The sequence below is a fragment of the Lolium rigidum genome, chromosome 3, assembly GCF_022539505.1.
Source record: "Lolium rigidum isolate FL_2022 chromosome 3, APGP_CSIRO_Lrig_0.1, whole genome shotgun sequence".
NCBI classification, from domain to species: domain Eukaryota; kingdom Viridiplantae; phylum Streptophyta; class Magnoliopsida; order Poales; family Poaceae; genus Lolium; species Lolium rigidum.
Genome location: NC_061510.1, coordinates 61,822,169 through 61,842,667, shown reverse-complemented (window position 1 = coordinate 61,842,667; position 20,499 = coordinate 61,822,169). Strand labels below are relative to the sequence as shown.

The 20,499-nt window shown below is 43.8% G+C and overlaps 1 protein-coding gene and 2 long non-coding RNA genes across 9 annotated transcripts; all 3 read left to right on the top strand.

Annotated features, from left to right (window-relative positions):
- Positions 1 to 6,502: 6,502 nt before the first annotated feature.
- LOC124696397 lies at positions 6,503 to 8,227 on the top strand. The gene is made up of 3 exons (XR_007000683.1): positions 6,503 to 6,720; positions 6,824 to 7,029; positions 8,178 to 8,227. It is a non-coding gene; the product is annotated as an uncharacterized LOC124696397 (long non-coding RNA).
- A 1,566-nt stretch (positions 8,228 to 9,793) lies between these two features.
- On the top strand, positions 9,794 to 10,995 carry LOC124701676. The gene is made up of 3 exons (XM_047233771.1): positions 9,794 to 10,172; positions 10,557 to 10,716; positions 10,822 to 10,995. The coding sequence occupies exons 1-3, from the start codon at positions 10,116 to 10,118 to the stop codon at positions 10,908 to 10,910; spliced, it is 306 nt and encodes a 101-aa protein (XP_047089727.1). The 5' UTR covers positions 9,794 to 10,115; the 3' UTR covers positions 10,911 to 10,995.
- Positions 10,996 to 11,003: 8 nt separating this feature from the next.
- On the top strand, positions 11,004 to 14,955 carry LOC124701678. Of its 7 annotated transcripts, none has more exons than XR_007002163.1 (6): positions 11,004 to 11,742; positions 12,272 to 12,354; positions 12,660 to 13,457; positions 14,351 to 14,463; positions 14,681 to 14,804; positions 14,902 to 14,955. It is a non-coding gene; the product is annotated as an uncharacterized LOC124701678 (long non-coding RNA). The 7 variants fall into 7 exon arrangements; XR_007002164.1 differs by having other exon boundaries at positions 14,681 to 14,777; positions 14,902 to 14,952; XR_007002162.1 differs by having other exon boundaries at positions 12,660 to 12,786; positions 13,166 to 13,457; positions 14,681 to 14,946.
- Positions 14,956 to 20,499: the final 5,544 nt, after the last annotated feature.

The following is a 20,499-nucleotide window of genomic DNA, read 5'->3' as shown; positions in this document are numbered from 1 at the left end:
AAAATCCCCACCGTGCACGAGACAAACTCTACGATACAATCTACTATTATTAAAGATACACGGGCACTCTAGCCCAAATTCTTCGTGCAAGGCCGCTTCAGAGATCTTCCACATGTAATCTTCCAAGCCCATCCTGATCGCGGCCCACCTCCTGATTTAGCCAAAATCTGGTGATAACACATGCCCCCTGGTTTTGGAAATGACATTTCCAAAATCATTATGCTCTTCTTTCGTCGGGTCATGTCGTGGCAGAGCAGAACTGCCGCAGAATCTTCCATCATTACGCCTCGCCTCCTGGGCTTCTCTGTATGAATTGTCAATCTCAGCATCACGTCCTCGAGAACCGTCATGGCATTAAATATCCACTACACTCTCTTTATTTATCCGTGCCAAACGGTTCACCACTCCATCCCCTTGCTCTGCTCTGTTCACCAAACCAAAAAACCCTCCTCCCCTGCAGCCATGTCTTCCTCTTCCTCCTCCGCTTCAGGCCTCTCTCTCCAACCGTCGCCGAAGAACAAGGAAGAGGACGATCCCCGCTCCGGGGCGAACCCCATCTCCTCTGACAAGGAGAAGAAAGGAGGGGAAGCGGAGAGGACCAAGGCCTCCCCCTCCGCCAGGCTTCCGCCGAAGAAGCGCTCCCGCATGTGGGCGGACAGCGAGGACGACGATGACGACGAGGAAGAAGAAGATGAGGAGGAGGAAGATGATTCCTCCTCCTCCGTTGGGTATCCTCCCACAAAGCGCTTCCGCAGCTGGGCGGATAGCGAGGATGATGATGATGACGAGGAGGAGGAGGAAGCTCCAGCCGACGGCTGGGGCAGCAACGGCGAGGAGCTTCTCGGGAGCGAGCGCCGACGACCTCGACGACGGCGATGATGAGGACAGCGACGACTAGTAGAGTAGGACTAGCGATAGCGAGTGCACTAGGCACCGGATCCCTCTTTTGAGAGCCATCGGCTCTTCTTGTAAAGCCGCTCCTTTGAATTAATGAGAATTGTTCTTTCAATTTCTCCTTCCATTAATTCAATTTCCATCCTTCCGCTTGCCACACCAAGACCGATAGCAACGAATCGGATTATTATTGTTTTACTTGACCGTGGTATTTTGCAGTCCCGCAGCCGATGACTGTTCATCGGCTAATTTGAGAAACCAGTCTCCTTCCTTTTCTTGCAGCACCAGCGCGGTCCAAACCTCGTACAAGACGACGGCTTTTCCTTCCCAGCTCCTCCCTGAGAAGATCATGATGCCATGTCAGCCAATGCAACTCCAATTGGCTCTCAAAAATAGCACCTCCCAAGTTAGTGGCCCTCCGAGCCTTGGTCAAGGCGAGAAAGGTAGCGAAATAGCCAATCATGTCGCCATTGACCTCACGTCACAATGCAGAGCCAGCCGATTCTAACAAAATCGGCTCCCCAGAGCAGAAAACCTTCAGGGTGAGCTGCCCCCCGAGCTTCTTCAGTGTACCCCTTGCGCCTCGTTGATTAGATCGGCTCCTTTCCTTCGGTGGATCTGGGACAACCCACCCTTGGCCTGATCTGCGCAACCACGCTGCTCTCGGCATTGTCCTTGAAGAGAAGATTCGAGCCATTGAACCACTGAACCACTCATTGAGGAGTTCTCCCATCATAGCTTCTCTTCGTGGTCCACTTCTTGCTCCATTGACCCTCTGATCGTAACAGTTATTCCTCTTGAGTCGATGGCCATGCATCGGCTTTTATATCCTTAAGTCGATGTCTGCTGCATCGGCTGTGCTCAAAAATTTTCGAATTTCAGAATTTTTACGGCCGACTTGTGCATCGGCCCCCATACTTCAATACCCATCCCCAAAGGATGAGACACTTCTACCGCATATCCTCGTGTTTTATCCACCAGGTGCCCCACGAGCCGATTCTGTCAAGAGAATTGATGGTATCGGCTCTGTTGGATAACATGTTGAACCCAGGCAGGATGGATGGTGAGGATAATTTTGGCCGATTGCTGGAATCGGCCTCCACGTTGCTTGCTCAGTGAAGGTTTTGTGATGTCCCTTCATAAATTTTTTGGGGCCGATCACAAGGATCAGCCTCGCCACGTTTGCTCATTGACGTGCTCTTGCTACACGTTCAGGCCGGTAGATAAAACCAGCCCAATCTCTGACTTTATCATGTTGGCGTGCTTGCTGTCGTCCACCTTGAGTGCACCATATAATCGTGGAGCACTAAGCTTCGTCGGAAGAACGAGCCCCATGTTTGTGCCAGCCGATGTTTCATCATCGGCTTTCCTTTGCTTGGGGCGCCACTCCATTTTCCGTGGACGACCCTCTTCATCCAGGGTTCGCTGAACCTTCGCGGCCGAGATCAGGCCTTGCCTTCCTCAATGTATGCAAGTATAACCTCTCGGCCTCCTCCGGGCCGCGCAATCGTTGAACCCTGCGTTTCGGGAACGGCTGAGTCCATCGGGGCACCACCTTGGCCGGTGATACCTGTCTTCTTCTTCTCCCTCGTCTTCGAATCTTCGAGATCTTTCAACCGAGGGACTCAACTCGTTTGCTGCTGTGGCGGGAGAGGCCCTAGGCGCTTGAATACGGACACGTTGGCTGCCTCCTTCTTCTTCGGTTGCATTACGGGCAATTGCCGATTGTGGGCAATCGGCTCATTCATGAATCCCAGCGGTGTACGAAGAAGGGACAGTCCCAGTGCCTATCCTCGTCGACTCGCTCCCCCAGCTTTTCCTTGGCACGACGCTCGTGCTCCTCCTCATCATGATCATGCCGACGACGTCTCCTGTCGTCCCTAGCCAGACGATCTTCTTCATCATCGCCGTTGTATCGTCGGCGTTGGTCATACTGACTCACATACTTGTTGAGGAGGTGATCAGAGAGAGGTCGTTGATACCTTATGTTTTTCACCTCTCCCTCTGTGACGTAGCGCTTGCCGTCTTGGCGGAGCCGATCGCGTGGAGCGGCTTCCTCTGTATCTTTGCTATGAGAGCAGCTGCCCTCATCTCCGTCCTTACCAGAGTGGTGCCCAAGATCTACCATGTTGATTTTGCACGAGAAATCCGGCTGGCACCCTCCATGGTAAGTATACTCCACCATGTTCACGGCGGGGAAGGGGTGTGTGTCGACCTTCATGGCGTATTGGTTGAAAATCAACCGTCCGTTTTCTATCGCCATTTGGATCTGCTGCCGCCACACCCTGCAGTCGTTGGTGGTGTGGGTGAACGTGTTATGCCACTTGCGGTATGGCTTTCCGTTCAGCTCTTGCACCGTGGGGATCTTGTGGCCTTCGGGTACCTTTATATGCTTCTCCGTGAGTAAGAGATCAAAAATCTGCTCGGTCTTGGTCACGTCGAAGTCAAACCCTTTTGGAGGGCCTTGTGGCTTCACCCATTTGCGAGGTCACGGGGCCTGTCGCTCGAGTCCATTCAGCCACTTGCTACCTCTCGATCTCCCGCAGCACCTTCATCCTCGTCACGCACTCAACCGGGGTCACCGCACGCTTGAATTTGTCCTCGGTAAACATGCGGGTGGCGCTGCTCATATGCTAACAGCTTCTGCACCATGTGCGCCAATGAAGGGTAGTCTGCTTGGGAGGCCACATCCTTAATCGATGATGAGAGACCCACCACCGCCAACTCGACTGCTTCTTTTTCACTTATATGAGCCGAAAAGCATCGGTTCCTAATGGTCCTGAAGCGCTGGACGTATTCGACACTCGTTTCCCCGCGCTTCGTCGTACTTGCGCTAGATCGGCAATACCAACATCGGAAGCCTCCGAGTGATACTGCTCATGGAGCTGCTCTTCCAATCGCTTCCAAGTCCGGATGGAGTTCGGTGGCAGCGATGTGTACCACCCGAAAGCCGATCCTGTGAGGGATCGTGCGAAGAACCTCACACGCAACTCGTCCGATGCTTGAGATCGTGCCCAGCTGTGCCAAATATCGGCTCACATGCTCGATGGAGCTGGAACCATCCGATCCACTAAACTTTGTGAAGTCCGGGAGCCGATATTTGGGTGGTAGCGGGATCGGTTCGTAGTCGTTGGGGTACGGCTTGGTGTAGCCGAACGTCTTCCTTTTCGGCATCATGCCGAACTGATCTTTCGAGGATTGCACAAATCTGATCCGCCGTGATGGCTGAAGGTGTCGAACCACGAAGGTTCGCCGGGGTGGCATACTTAACCAGCCATGCTTGCTTTTCCGGTTCTAAGCCAACTGCGGGAGCTGGGCTGTGGAGGTTTGTCGGAGTGGCGTACTTAGCTAGCCACGTTTGCTTCTCAGGATCGGCTCCCGACGTTCCTCCTGCCGTTCCAGAGGCCCCTGACGTTGCAGCCTGGTTCGAGAGTGCCCAGGCGTTGCGATCGCGGTACGTATGCGCACGCGTATCCGTGCGGGATCTCCTTGGGTGCCTCGGGTAGGAATTGGTAGTCACTAGGATCACCACCAATCTTGTAGACGACGTATGCCGATGAGTTCGGCAGTTCCGGTGCTGCCCATGCGAACGGCCGGGGCTGGAGTGGCATCTCTCCTTTGAAAGTCCCCGGAGCCGGTCCCGACGGAGAATACCGGTGGCTCATGATTTCTGGACCACGCGCGAGCGACACGCTCCAAAGTGTTCACCAGGCTCTCGAGTGGCGGTGCGGCGAATGAGCCACCATGTAGTTGATTTCTGCCGCGGCGACCTGGTGCGTTCTTCGACGGGGCGGAAAGGTCCACTCCATCGAGTGCGCCTTCGGGTGTGAAACCCTTCCACCCGACGCCATGGGAGCGAGTTCGCGTGAAAAGAGCCGATGAGTTCGGCCTCGAGGGTTGCCTTGATCTCGTCATGTTTCTTCTTGAGTTCATCGAGGCGGATCCTCGTACGTGACCGGAGTGTCTTCCGCCATCTCGGATGTAGATGGCGATGTTGTGGATGTCGAAGGTTGTCCCACCGGGCGTGCCGAGAATGTGTTGACGTCGAAACCCCCCGGCGGGCGGAGACGGTCAACACGGTAGAGCCGGGAACAACTAGGGCTGCGGGCTGGCCCCGGTCCCTCGGAGCGACGGCCCGCAAAGCCTCCCTGGTCGCACGCGCCGATGCTATCGCAAGGGCGTGCCACCTGACCTATACCCGGTCGGGAAGGTGTGGATGATGCCTCGCTTAGTTTCCTGCATGGCATACACGTAAACATTAAATACGAGCCTCGATCGGCTCTCGAGTTATCTCGTGAATCGGCTCAAAGAGCCGATCCACCCATGATTCGAACGAGGTGTCCGAATATATGGTGGTCCTGCTTGATCAAGATAAAGCTAATTAGATCTACGACGATTTAAGGTTTTCACCGCATAATCGGATCATCCTACTCACGATTGCGGATGTTAAACTAATCCTTGATGAAACAAGGAGCAATCGTAACGGATCAGATCTACTAAATTATGATCAAGCGGGGTGCCGCCCCTACACCTAAGATAGGTGTAAGGGCGGCTAGATGTGCAAGGGTTGCATAACGAAAGCATGTAATTCGAAGAACAATGCTAACCCTAACACATCTAAGATAACTACGTTGCTCGCCATACAGTACGAGCAACGCATGAACAACGTGGGCAGGCTTGTGCTGCCTAGATCGCAAGATGCGATCTAGGCAGCATGGTGCTTACCTGTCACATCCCGAAATTTTCTAAATTTTGGAATGTAAAAATAAATAAATTTAGTTGATTGAATTGTTTTTCTTTGTTGAAGTTTGACTAGGAATTAAAACTTTTTGAGTTTTATTTAAAAGCCTTTCCCAAAAATAGGTTTTCACAAAGATTTGTTTTAAAAAAATATTTCCAAACCAAACCTATTTCTGTTTAATGTTTTTTGAAATCATATAAGCTTCTATTTTGTGACAAAAGCCCAAAACATTATTTTGAAATAGCAATGCCCAAGTAACCATATAAAGTGTTATATGCATAATAATATTTTGTAACTTGGTTTTGACCAATATTAGTTTTATAAAGTTATTGAGTCATTTCGACTTCAATATCAAAATCCATGTTGCAATAAAACTTGCGACAGTTTTCAGCTTCGGGAACTATTATAATTACCCAATTTCATAAAATCCGATCTATGTTTTTTAGTTTCCTAATATGCTACTAGGCCAAATGCATAAAAGTTTATCCTTGTACTTTTTATTTGGTCTGAAAATAGTCTCACAATGTTCTAAACTAATATTTATTTTTTTTTATTTTTTTTTTGCAAATCTGTAAGAATTTGTTACACTTAATTTAAAGTTTTTAATAAAATTTTACAAAAGAAATCAGAAATAGAAAAGGAAAAAGAAAAGAAAAGAAGAGAAAGTCAATCGGCCATGCCGACCCAGCCGAAAACCGCATAGACGTGCCAGGAAGGCCAAACCAGCCACGAAGCAATCAGTCCAGCTTAACCAGCGTTGCCCATTGTTTTTGTTTTCTTTTCCTTTTCCCTGACACATGGACCCGCTGCCAAGTCACCATCGTCTTCAATCTCCAGGAAACGAAACGAAACGAAACGCACGCACGCACGCTGCAATTCTTTCAGTTTCTATGATTTTACTCTCCAATTGATTCCCGGTGATTTAAGCCACCATTTAACGAGCGGTTTGTTCCTACTTAAAGCCCTCGACTCCCTCTTCATTTCCCCTCTGTTTCCTCAGACAATCGTGCCCCCAGGCTGCCTCAATTTCTCGCCGAAGACCACGGTATCCGCCACCGTGCGAGCCTGTTTTCGTCGACCACGAGGTATCCCGCCGCCCCGTTTAGTATCTACGGGATACTCTTGTGCTTGCGCCCCTCCTGATATCCTTTTTTATTTTATACCTCACCTGAGCGTCGTCGCCCGAAGGTCACCGTCGACCGGAGCATCTTCGGCCGTCTATCGTCATCGTCCCAGCAAGCGCACGGCAGCCAGCACCATCGAACTCACTGCATCATGCTGAACCTCGTAGACCTCCACCTCATGCACTTCCCCGGAGGAGCACTGATACATCGCCGACAACGACCACCGGAGCGCACAACCACCACGAGTCCACGACCACCAAGAACGCCCCTGTAAGCAGTCGACCCACCAGCATTTAGATTTTTTTTCCTTTACGTGTTGTAGGCCGTTAGATCATAATCTGAAGATTCATATTAGCCCAGTTAACTGAACGCATAGTCTGATCGATCGCATGAGCCAGCTCAAAACTGATCCGCAACTTGTAAAATTCATAGCGTGAATTTCATAACTCCGATTAAATTAATTCTTTTTTCTTTGGATTTTTAATATAATCCTCTACAACTTTCGTGTAGAAACCTTTTTCATCCGAAAAACTTGCTCGGACAACTTTTCGTACACCATTAAATCTGTAGTCGCTCGATATGATATTGTAAAATTTATACCCTGAGTTCTACACGTCGGTTTCCGACAAACTTTGTACCGTTGGAATCAGTAAAATGCCTAGATCATTCTAGACATTTTGCATGTCGGATTCACACTCCTTGTTTTTGCGGTATTTCTATGGTCCGCAATATCGTTCTCCGACTATACAAATCATTTAGACACATTCATCTTGTTCCTTGATCACATCTCTCCAATATATTATCCTAGTTCATATTATTCAAATAACAATTGAGTTATTTGGGTAAATTGTAATTCTAGCTTTTCCATGTGCAAGTGTTGTGTTGAGATACTCTACACGAATGAACATGTGTACCGACCATTGATATCCATTTGCATCCCTGAATCACTTTCTCCATAACATTCATACCTAGCCAACCTCACGTCATTCTTCGATCCTTTTGACTTGGTTTGGGCTATTCAAACTACAAATGAGTTATTTGAGTAGATTGTCATATCAACCCAAGCCTAGTGGAACTAGTGCTATTTTGTTAAGTGTTGTCACACTTTACTTGATAGTATTTTAGACGCACAATTTGGTACCTATGTGATTCGTTTCACATGAGCCATTCCTAAGTTCTATCCATACTAAAGTAATCCACCAGTTCGTTTACATATATCTTAGATGATCCAATTTTCTCTCTAAATATATGATCTTGTCATTCAATATATCGAAACCAAATTTTGCAAGCCAAACCTCATGCCACACCTTAGTACCATAGAGCGATTTCCGATTGTTGTCTTGCTTGATTTTGTTGTTGTTGTTGTTGTTGTTGTTGTTGAATGGTGTGTTTATATTGTGCTATATTTTATATTATAGTTCGTACGGAGAGGCACGTATTTTGATTAAGAGAAGTGAACGCGCTTCGACTACCTAAAAGGCAAGTGACATTCAAATCCTACTTATTTTCTTTATGCATTAGTGTTTTGAAACTAGTATGCATGGTAGGATTTTGTTTTCAAAATTAAAGTATTATGCTATGCTTAGCAAACCCTAGTAGTGTGTAGCAACTCCTGAACCCATTGCTAGGATGCTTTAATTTTTGCTATGCAACATCAAATGCCAAATGTTGTTTCGTTATTGGTTGTGAGTGTTTGAAAAATTAAAATTAACAACCCTAATGAAACACCTGGGTGGATTGGTTGATTGGTGGGCGGCTGCTCAGGTCCACGCTCCTAGTCGTAGCTAGTGGGCTAAAGTGGTGAATCCCTGAGAGTTTGCATTTGTAGAGTGGTCGCTTTTGACTGCACACCTGGTTTTCACCAGGGGATCGTGTGGGGGTTTATTACCTGGGATGGGTTTTAAGCTTGTGAGTTCCACTTGTGGTTGGCCACCCAGGATTAAAGAGATTTCCAAGTCGTCCATGTTTTAGATAGCTTCCAGTGCAGCCTTATGGTATTATGGGCTCTGCCAGGATTAATTAAGTTGTGAGAATTCAACTTGTGGCTAGACAGTGGGTTGTGGCGACGGCCAAGTGGGAACGGGTCTAGTTTGTATGGTTGAATTCTTCTTCTGAAAGATCTTGTCTCATTCTTCTCTTGGGAAGGGTGGGTCGTAAGGTGAAAGTGCACAACCTCTCGAGAGTTAAACCTAAGATCTTAGCCGTGTCCCCGGTTATGGACAATTTGAGCTTCTAGGCAGGAAATGTACGGAGGAATCTCATCACCTTTTCTGAATGTATTAAAATTTGATCAACCTTGTAAAAATCATGGGAGATGTAACCATGTGATTATTCTAAAACCCATGGAGGATTTAACCATGGTGTGATTTCATAATGTCATTCAAAGATTTTCAAAATGTTTTGTTTTAAATAAAATATAGGATAAAATTGGCTTTATGCAAATTAGCCTAAACTCCACTAGCCAAATATCATGTAGATAGTCATGCCTAAAAATTGCCACCATATAAGTGTCATTTGCCAGTACATCATTGTACTGACCTCCATTCGTGGGGCTGCATATTCAAACGTGCAGGTTTTTCTAAGGAGAAGTACTTGGTAGGATCTCGAGTCTACATTCCAACATGACTGCCTGTGGCACATGAAGATGATGAAGGCTCATTGATAATATACTTTCCGCTGTGTTTGTTCTGAACATTGTTGAGCTAGTCCATGTGACTATGCAATTTGTAAGGTTTTACTTTACCCTCTGGATCAACGATGTAGTAATTTGATACTAATGCAATGATTACTATCTCACGGTATGATTGCTGCACCCCCATGGGGCTCTCACAAGCGTTTGGATTTTGGGCCGTCCGATCGAGCTGACGTGGAGCGATCTCGGCCGGCCGTTCCGTCCAGGGCGTGAGGCCCTCCCGTGAACCCGCATTTTATCCATGGGTCGCTAAAAAGCCCGCTCGGCCCGATGTCGCGCTCCAGCAATCCCTCGTTTCCGGTAGGAAACCTACCCAATCCCTGGCCGCCTCGCTCGTTCTCCTCCTCTCTCCTCGCGCCCGCATCCCCGCCGCCGCACACCTCTCTTCCCTCTCCTTCTCTCCCTGCACTGCCGGTTGAGAGCGGGAGCGGCGCCGCCGCAGGTGGAGCACGTCGCGAGCGCCGAGGAGCGTCGTTGCCGGTGGAGCCGCAGATCCGCCGTCGTCCATCCCGGCCGCTTCCTTGGCATCATCTGCGGCCACCAGTCACCGTCGTCTCCTCCTCGCCTCGTCCACCCGCTCGATGCACCGTAGATCGGACGAAGATCCGCCGTCGTCCGTCCCAGACACTTCCTCGGCATCGGCGGAGGCCACCGGCGTTGCAGGATGGCGGCGGGCACCGGCGTTGCAGTATGGCGGCGCTGGGCTGTGGATTTGGTTGAGGTGATCTTCCTGGCCCTCTTTTCCCCTCCTTTCGATTCTTCTTTGCCTGGCACCGTCCTGCCGGCCGTTTTGGCAAAGTTTGTTTGGTTGCGATTCTCGAGGACGGCGCTCCGCCGTGGATTCGGTTCTTCCGATCTTCCCGGCCCTCTTTTCCCTCCTTTGATTCTTCTTTGCCTACCACCGTCGTGCCAACCGTTTTGGGAATGTTCGTTCTGTCGCTTTTCTCGCGGACGATCCGGTGTTTGCAGACCTTTTCTCTTCTTTCCTTGTTCTTCCGCCTGGATTTCCGTACTTCTTCATCCTGGTCTTCGCAGTCGTGATTACTCAGGCATGTTCTTTCCTTAGCCTTGAAGCTTACCCATGTCCTGTTTTTCGTCTTTGCAGGTCCTCCCGTTTCTGGAATTACCACGTCAGGTGGATGCGGCTGCTTTTGTTGGCCTGCTGTTTGGTTTGAATCTTGATGACTTTGGTCTGTTCCATCCTCCTATTTACCGGTGTAGCTGCCAGTTTATGTGTATCCATATATCGATAGAGCCAAAGAAACGTGAGTACGGGTAGTAAAGAACCACACCTAATTAATCTGCTGAAATATAGCTATTCCCTTATGAAAGTAGTTCATTCGTTCCTTAGTTTACATCTTGGTGTGCAGAGTACGGATACATCTGTAGGAAGAGAGGGAGTGTCCTCTGTTCCATCCTCGTGCGTTTGATCAGGTCGAAAATAAACCCTCTGTACTAATTGTAGCCACACAGTGATAGATGTACCTGTTTATTTCGCTGGTCAGAGATCAGCCCATATTATCTTATCTTAGTTTCCATCAAGGTGTGTGTGGAGGATAGAGAGACGTGGAGAAAGAGAGGGGGAGGAAAGATGATTTATTTCTAGCATGAAATTACTGTCTTTGCTTCGTTTGCTGGCTTGTAGCTCTGATGTTGTCTAGCAGATGTTTTACTTGGGGGATAGATGTTGTCTGAGCTTCTGAAAAGCCAAGTTGATTAGCAGTAGTGTGGAAATTATTAAGTTGTAGAGGTACGATAAAAATAAATAAAGTAGCCATATAATTCTCAGGTAGTACCGGTAACGTGTTCTTATGATCAAGACTAAAGTGGTTTGCATGGTCTTAGCCATGTTTCCTAAACTTCTGAAATGAAAAGTTGCCTTCACAAATTAGCAAAAGTGAGGCAATCAGGTTGTAAACTGTACAACTATGGTAAAATTCATTATCATGTTTTTATGATTAAAGTGCTTTAAATGGTCTTAACCATGTTCAATTAAGTTGTAAATTGCACACCTATGATACAAAAAATTGTTTGAGAAGTACCGCTTTATTTTTTGTGCTTGCTTGGGTTCAGCTAGAACTTAAAATCATGGGCTTAAGCAAGGGAAAAAAAACTGAAGTTGGTGCGATTATATTGTGTATTGCCTTCTTATAATTAAATAACGTGTTTTTTCGAGGACTTCTTGTGGTGCGATTAAACCTTGTTTTTGGCACCTCGCTGACAAAGATTATGCCGCTGTTATAAGCCCGTCCAGGGATGATCACAGCATCACCGGTTGGATGGGTTTGAAGGTATTTGCCAGTTTCCAACTTTGCATGTTTGTTGCCTTTGACTACAGCTACAGTTAATACAGGAAAAAGAAGTTCATCAGAATGTGTAGGACTTATGATTAGCAATCTGCAATATTTTAGCGTTTCCCTTACTATCCATTTATGTGTTTAATGTATTAATCTTTTACACCAAAGTACTTGACTTTAGTTGCAACTTTGGTGTAATTTATATTCAGAGAATTTACTTTTATTCTATAGTTGAGTGTATATGCTTTGATCTGAGGAATTTTGTATTTTATTATGGGTGGTGAAATTTGGAAATGGTCTAATATATTTCATCGCTTCTGTGAATTAGAATTCAGTAGTATTCTACCTTTTATGAAAACATTCAGGAATCACTGCTCTTCGCATTTTCATTCATTAGTCATTACTTGAGAATATAATGTATTAGTTTCTTGACCTATTTTTATGTAAAGCTAGATGGGTCATATGATTATTCGTGTTGGGTGAGATGAACTTCTGGTTCCGACATTTGTGTTTTCTTTTGCAGATTCTTTACAAGGGTAGTAAATATCCAAGTTGTTAATGTTGTTATCAGATTTCCCCAAGAATGCTGAAACATATGTCCACAGGGTATGCATATAATATATTGGCATTTGGATTTTGGTGTTCTGACTATGAGTCGTTTAATTTTAATGATGCATAAAGTTTGCTGAATAATCCTCTACTAAGATGATGCGTAAGGCCTTACTATTTTAGTAGACATTTAAAATGAATGTGTCGGTAAACATATCTGCATGCTCACCACTTCATACATGTATGCATGCTCACCCTTGATTGCATCCCATTTTTTATTCAAAGCCAAGGTGAGGTATTATGCTTGGATGCTTACATTATTTCCCCTTAACTTTGCTCAAAGTTGTTTCTTTACTTTGTAGAACATAAGGGACGGAGGTGGCCGGTGTCTATTAAACTTGTTTGACGCTGAAACATACTATTCTGATCTCATGCTTAACAAGTTCATTATATGCCACCGCCAGTCTAAGTGAAAACTACCATAAATAGGTAGGTGTTTTCTTCTTATAGTGTTCTAGATGATAGGTGATAAGTTAGGTTAGCAAGGAAGGATTAATCAACCTTTTCGTGAAATGGTGTGCATAGAAAATGTCTTTATCAGTCTGACACTTCTAATTACTCTTCAATATTATATCATTCATATCAGCATAAGTTGACTGAACATGTTCTAAGAATAATAAGTCAAGCCCATAATTTACTTGGTTTTGTGTGGCTTTGTTCTCCATTGCTTGGTTAATTCTTATTTCTAGACAATTGATTCTGGACTTATTGAGGTTGTGCTATTTCAGTCCACACATGAGTTTTTTTATAGTCGGTACTATACTTTACATCCTTTACTCATAAAATGGGAGGTGGTTACTGTTACCAGCTAGGTGCAAACTGGGATTCTGATATAGTGGACCTTGTTGTCCTGCTCAAGGATCCAATATCGGTTTACTGATTTCAGTGCAATACTGGATATTGGATTCAACTTCTATATTCTTTGAAGTTCAAGACCCATCCCTCCTTCCTTCTAAGTCTGACACAGTTTCTCAGTCAAAAATTAACATGGATCCATGATCAAGATATCCATGTTAATTTTTGACTTGCACTTGCATCTGATCGGATATGCAATTCCAGTCATATGCCTCCTTTCTTGCAACTGCCTACAGTTTTGTCAGGTAAATATTTGTTGCATCCATCTTCCTTTATTTTTCAAGACCCTTATTATGCTTTACGTAAATTACTGACTTCCTTGGCCAATGTTCTCCCCCTCGTCTTCATGGGATGAGTCTCGTGAAGTTATGGGGATCTTGGTACTCACTGTATTTGTTTTGTGCATCTGGTGACACTGATTGAATTGTTCAAAGTTTATGTCTTATCTTGATCCTTGAAACTGTTAATTACATTTAGAGGACAAATATGTTTTTAGTATAAACTTTGCGCAAAGTTGACCCTTTTTTACTGGTTATATTGAACCCCTACTGAATACTTAACTTGGGTTTTCTCCGACTGAACTCTTTCTAGAAATGTGTTCAGAAGCTATCAAAATAAAGGATTTTTCATTCCACCTCCACATGCAGGCTATTTAGGTAAAAAAACAACATTAGAGGTTTTATGCAGTCGATCACAAGATGTTCTAGGGTCTTGGTTCCTTTTTTGCGTAGATATTATAATATCAGTTTTAACAGATTTGCAAGGGGATTTCTACATGTACATCTGGGAGTAGTTTTGTCAATGAGGTTGTTCTTTTTCATGAACAACGTAAGAAGTATGGTGCCGAACACAACTAAGGTTGAATGCATTTTACTTTGGTTTAAGAACTAAAGTCTGAAATGAAGTAATTGTGCCCATTTTGGGTAAAATATGATGACATGAGCGAGTACCTTAATGGAATGTTATTTCTTAAAACATCAGAACTTGTTTCCATAGAGGGTGACATATATCAACCAGCTTATTGTTGATGTTGGGCATCAAACGCCGTGCCTTGATCCATTTGTCGGCATGTTATTAAATTTGTGACCTATTGATATAATGCTCTTATTTTTCTATTGTTGTTTGTTGTTTTCCATAGCGTGTGGTGGTATTCACCATTATGTGGCTCCATGGTTGGTCCCGTTTGGTGCCCAGCTGCCTGATGTTGTTCTTCGATGATTGTATGAGAAATCCTCTGGCTGGCTTCTGAAGGTACGATGCATCATTCTGATTAGTTTATCTGACAGTGAAGTATGTGTTTGTGTGTGGTTCTTGTGATCTTGCATGATTTGAATGTTCAGTGAGCGTGTGAAGTGAGCACCAGATCATATGGTGTTTGATAATAATGGTCTTTTGTTCCCGATACATCAATTGGTGAAGTTGTAGAAATATATACTAATGTAGATGTTTATTGCTTTGTTATTTTCAGAAACCGATGTCATGTTCACATGTTAGAACATGGATAGGTACTTCTGGATTGTCCCTAAATCCTGGGCAGATGCATACCAAAGAATTTCTTCTAATTGGTTATCATTTCTACACTCACCTGCATGGTTCACATTTTCTCCTAAATACATTTTCTTTGAGAAAGATGCATGTCGCATGATGCTATTGAGTTCTGAATTGTGCATGGGTTGTTTTTTCATGCAGGTTAAAATTCAGGTTGAGCTGGTTAAGCCTCCAAAATATGCAGCCGCGGGGAGAAGCTGACCTTTGCTCGGGTACTCGGGATGAGCGTCGGAAGATGATGAGGAAGAAATCCTAGACAAAAAAAACATGTTGCACTAGGCGGTGATTGCCGTGTTACAAACAGAATCTAAGTTTGCTTGCCACTATAAACACCGGAACTCACTCTGATAGGCTCTTTGACCGTGCAATGGTGCTTCTTTGGAAACTTCATATTAGCAATGTCACTGGCATCTTATCTGATTGCTGCAATAGGCCTTTCTTTTTTATAGAGTGCCATGCTGTTTCTAGGAAAAATCTGAACATACTCTTTACAGTATATAAAGAAAATGCATGTTGCATGGTCTAAGTTAAGTAACCCTGGTGAATTTTTTTATTTCGTGTACATGACATGCTTGCTGAAATTATAATTTTTTTTCCTCGCGTCAGTGAGAGTCAATACATTTAAAACAGATCAGTTCACAATTTTTTTCCATCATTTTACAAAACAATCATATGAACTATAAATTTGTGCGAATTCTACGGGGTCGTGCGCCAAGGCGCACATCTAAATCTAGTATTTTGTAATGTGTGTGCTATCAGTGATCCCGGGAATAGCACTATACACAGGTATCTTACCTTTATTAAAAGGTAGGGTGCTACAGAATGGTATCAGAGCATAGTGTTGCCTGTAGGATCGAGACCCTAGGTTTGGATTAGAAATAGGAAGACCCTAGGATGAAAAATTTGTCTAATCTATTTCAATTAAAAAGATGTTTGCTTTGTGAACCTCTTGTATTCTCATCTATTCCATCTTCAAAATTGTTTTCCTCTCACTTTAGATGACCACCTTATCAAAACTATCAACAAGGACCGATGATGACCTCGTGCCTGAAGTGAGGGACTACTGCTTCATGCGACATTCTTCGACTTTGCTAGAAGTGTTGCATGGGAGACCAATGAAGAACTTGAAGGAAGACTTCGATGCAGGCTGCAAAAGATACACCGAAGGAGTAGAATAGAAACTTGAAACATCCAATATAGAAATAGACCAGACCACCATTAGTTCTCTTTTATTGAACCAATGATATCGTAAGAAAGCATTGATCATACCAAATTGAGGTATGACCATACAAGTTTGTTCGTGTTAAACCAGGATGCTTGAATGTTAGATGATTGTTGTTTGATGAATTGCTTTGATCTGTTGTGTTTGGGTAGGAATCTTCTCTAGAATCTTTCTATCCATTCTCATCTATACCCAATCCCGAAAATGTTTTCTCGGCAACTCGCCATGAAGACACCAGTAGTGAAACCAACCTTGATGTTTCCTATCAAGATGAAGAAGCGTAGAATGCGAGATACACAAAACCCTAGTTAAGGATCGATAGAAGTGTTTTCAAAACAATTCAATAATGGGGACTGAAACATTGATTCAATTCTCCATAGAAGTTTTTATCAAACTTGTGAGGTTGACCAAGAGTTAGAATACGTGATTCAATAAATCAAATACGGAGTAATGATCTGGGTGCAGGATGGATTGATCACCATTCCTACTACTCTTATTATTCGCTTTCGTAATGTTGACTTTGCGAATCTAGAGAGACATACCTACAAAAGAGATGTCGGCGAATAAGCTTAAACCCTAGGGTGGATAAGTATTATACCTTTATAGTAGGCAAGTGCTGCCAATCGTAGGACTACGGTGAGAATGAACATCCAACTACTGGATGAAGATAGTGAAAGACCGCCGAAGACACCAAGAAGCAAAAGATGAAGTACTATCATCTTGGTCTCCTGATTGACCCAAAGAGTGACCCCTCAGTGTCAAAATTAGATCAACCACCATCCTATATGGATTTGAATCCCAAGCATGAGGAAAATCCTACTCAAGTCACTTACAAGTGATATGTTGTTCACTATATGTGAATAAACAACCGCATTGGATAAGAAGTGAGAAGCCACATATGTTTCAAAAGATGACCCAATGCCAACTCATACCCAAGATGAGCTTAGCCTAAACCCAAGACCTAAGACTACCTACACAAGTTTCTTTTAAGGGTGGTAGCCCACACCAACATACCCTAAACCCATCCTTCTTTCTAACCTTTCTCGAATCTCGAGGACGAGATTCCTTTTAAGGGTGGTAGTCTGTCACATCCCGAAATTTTCTAAATTTTGGAATGTAAAAATAAATAAATTTAGTTGATTGAATTGTTTTTCTTTGTTGAAGTTTGACTAGGAATTAAAACTTTTTGAGTTTTATTTAAAAGCCTTTCCCAAAAATAGGTTTTCACAAAGATTTGTTTTAAAAAATATTTCCAAACCAAACCTATTTCTGTTTAATGTTTTTTGAAATCATATAAGCTTCTATTTTGTGACAAAAGCCCAAAACATTATTTTGAAATAGCAATGCCCAAGTAACCATATAAAGTGTTATATGCATAATAATATTTTGTAACTTGGTTTTGACCAATATTAGTTTTATAAAGTTATTGAGTCATTTCGACTTCAATATCAAAATCCATGTTGCAATAAAACTTGCATGCAGTTTTCAGCTTCGGGAACTATTATAATTACCCAATTTCATAAAATCCGATCTATGTTTTTTAGTTTCCTAATATGCTACTAGGCCAAATGCATAAAAGTTTATCCTTGTACTTTTTATTTGGTCTGAAAATAGTCTCACAATGTTCTAAACTAATATTTTTTTTTTATTTTTTTTTTTGCAAATCTGTAAGAATTTGTTACACTTAATTTAAAGTTTTTAATAAAATTTTACAAAAGAAATCAGAAATAGAAAAGGAAAAAGAAAAGAAAAGAAGAGAAAGTCAATCGGCCATGCCGACCCAGCCGAAAACCGCATAGACGTGCCAGGAAGGCCAAACCAGCCACGAAGCAATCAGTCCAGCTTAACCAGCGTTGCCCATTGTTTTTGTTTTCTTTTCCTTTTCCCTGACACATGGACCCGCTGCCAAGTCACCATCGTCTTCAATCTCCAGGAAACGAAACGAAACGAAACGCACGCACGCACGCTGCAATTCTTTCAGTTTCTATGATTTTACTCTCCAATTGATTCCCGGTGATTTAAGCCACCATTTAACGAGCGGTTTGTTCCTACTTAAAGCCCTCGACTCCCTCTTCATTTCCCCTCTGTTTCCTCAGACAATCGTGCCCCCAGGCTGCCTCAATTTCTCGCCGAAGACCACGGTATCCGCCACCGTGCGAGCCTGTTTTCGTCGACCACGAGGTATCCCGCCGCCCCGTTTAGTATCCACGGGATCCTCTTGTGCTTGCGCCCCTCCTGATATCCTTTTTTATTTTATACCTCACCTGAGCGTCGTCGCCCGAAGGTCACCGTCGACCGGAGCATCTTCGGCCGTCTATCGTCATCGTCCCAGCAAGCGCACGGCAGCCAGCACCATCGAACTCACTGCATCATGCTGAACCTCGTAGACCTCCACCTCATGCACTTCCCCGGAGGAGCACTGATACATCGCCGACAACGACCACCGGAGCGCACAACCACCACGAGTCCACGACCACCAAGAACGCCCCTGTAAGCAGTCGACCCACCAGCATTTAGATTTTTTTTCCTTTACGTGTTGTAGGCCGTTAGATCATAATCTGAAGATTCATATTAGCCCAGTTAACTGAACGCATAGTCTGATCGATCGCATGAGCCAGCTCAAAACTGATCCGCAACTTGTAAAATTCATAGCGTGAATTTCATAACTCCGATTAAATTAATTCTTTTTGCTTTGGATTTTTAATATAATCCTCTACAACTTTCGTGTAGAAACCTTTTTCATCCGAAAAACTTGCTCGGACAACTTTTCGTACACCATTAAATCTGTAGTCGCTTCGATATGATATTGTAAAATTTATACCCTGAGTTCTACACGTCGGTTTCCGACAAACTTTGTACCGTTGGAATCAGTAAAATGCCTAGATCATTCTAGATATTTTGCATGTCGGATTCACACTCCTTGTTTTTGCGGTATTTCTATGGTCCGCAATATCGTTCTCCGACTATACAAATCATTTAGACACATTCATCTTGTTCCTTGATCACATCTCTCCAATATATTATCCTAGTTCATATTATTCAAATAACAATTGAGTTATTTGGGTAAATTGTAATTCTAGCTTTTCCATGTGCAAGTGTTGTGTTGAGATACTCTACACGAATGAACATGTGTACCGACCATTGATATCCATTTGCATCCCTGAATCACTTTCTCCATAACATTCATACCTAGCCAACCTCACGTCATTCTTCGATCCTTTTGACTTGGTTTGGGCTATTCAAACTACAAATGAGTTATTTGAGTAGATTGTCATATCAACCCAAGCCTAGTGGAACTAGTGCTATTTTGTTAAGTGTTGTCACACTTTACTTGATAGTATTTTAGACGCACAATTTGGTACCTATGTGATTCGTTTCACATGAGCCATTCCTAAGTTCTATCCATACTAAAGTAATCCACCAGTTCGTTTACATATATCTTAGATGATCCAATTTTCTCTCTAAATATATGATCTTGTCATTCAATATATCGAAACCAAATTTTGCAAGCCAAACCTCATGCCACACCTTAGTACCATAGAGCGATTTCCGATTGTTATCTTGCTTGATTTTGTTGTTGTTGTTGTTGTTGTTGTTGTTGTTGTTGTTGTTGAATGGTGTGTTTATATTGTGCTATATTTTATATTATAGTTCGTACGGAGAGGCACGTATTTTGATTAAGAGAAGTGAACGCGCTTCGACTACCTAAAAGGCAAGTGACATTCAAATCCTACTTATTTTCTTTATGCATTAGTGTTTTGAAACTAGTATGCATGGTAGGATTTTGTTTTCAAAATTAAAGTATTATGCTATGCTTAGCAAACCCTAGTAGTGTGTAGCAACTCTTGAACCCATTGCTAGGATGCTTTAATTTTTGCTATGCAACATCAAATGCCAAATGTTGTTTCGTTATTGGTTGTGAGTGTTTGAAAAATTAAAATTAACAACCCTAATGAAACACCTGGGTGGATTGGTTGATTGGTGGGCGGCTGCTCAGGTCCACGCTCCTAGTCGTAGCTAGTGGGCTAAAGTGGTGAATCCCTGAGAGTTTGCATTTGTAGAGTGGTCGCTTTTGATCGCACACCTGGTTTTCACCAGGGGATCGTGTGGGGGTTTATTACCCGGGATGGGTTTTAAGCTTGTGAGTTCCACTTGTGGTTGGCCACCCAGGATTAAAGAGATTTCCAAGTCGTCCATGTTTTAGATAGCTTCCAAGTGCAGCCTTATGGTATTATGGGCTCGCCGGGATTAATTAAGTTGTGAGAATTCAACTTGTGGCTAGACAAGTGGGTTGTGGCGACGACCAAGTGGGAACGGGTCTAGTTTGTATGGTTGAATTCTTCTTCTGAAAGATCTTGTCTCATTCTTCTCTTGGGAAGGGTGGGTCGTAAGGTGAAAGTGCACAACCTCTCGAGAGTTAAACCTAAGATCTTAGCCGTGTCCCCGGTTATGGACAATTTGAGCTTCTAGGCAGGGAATGTACGGAGGAATCTCATCACCTTTTCTCGAATGTATTA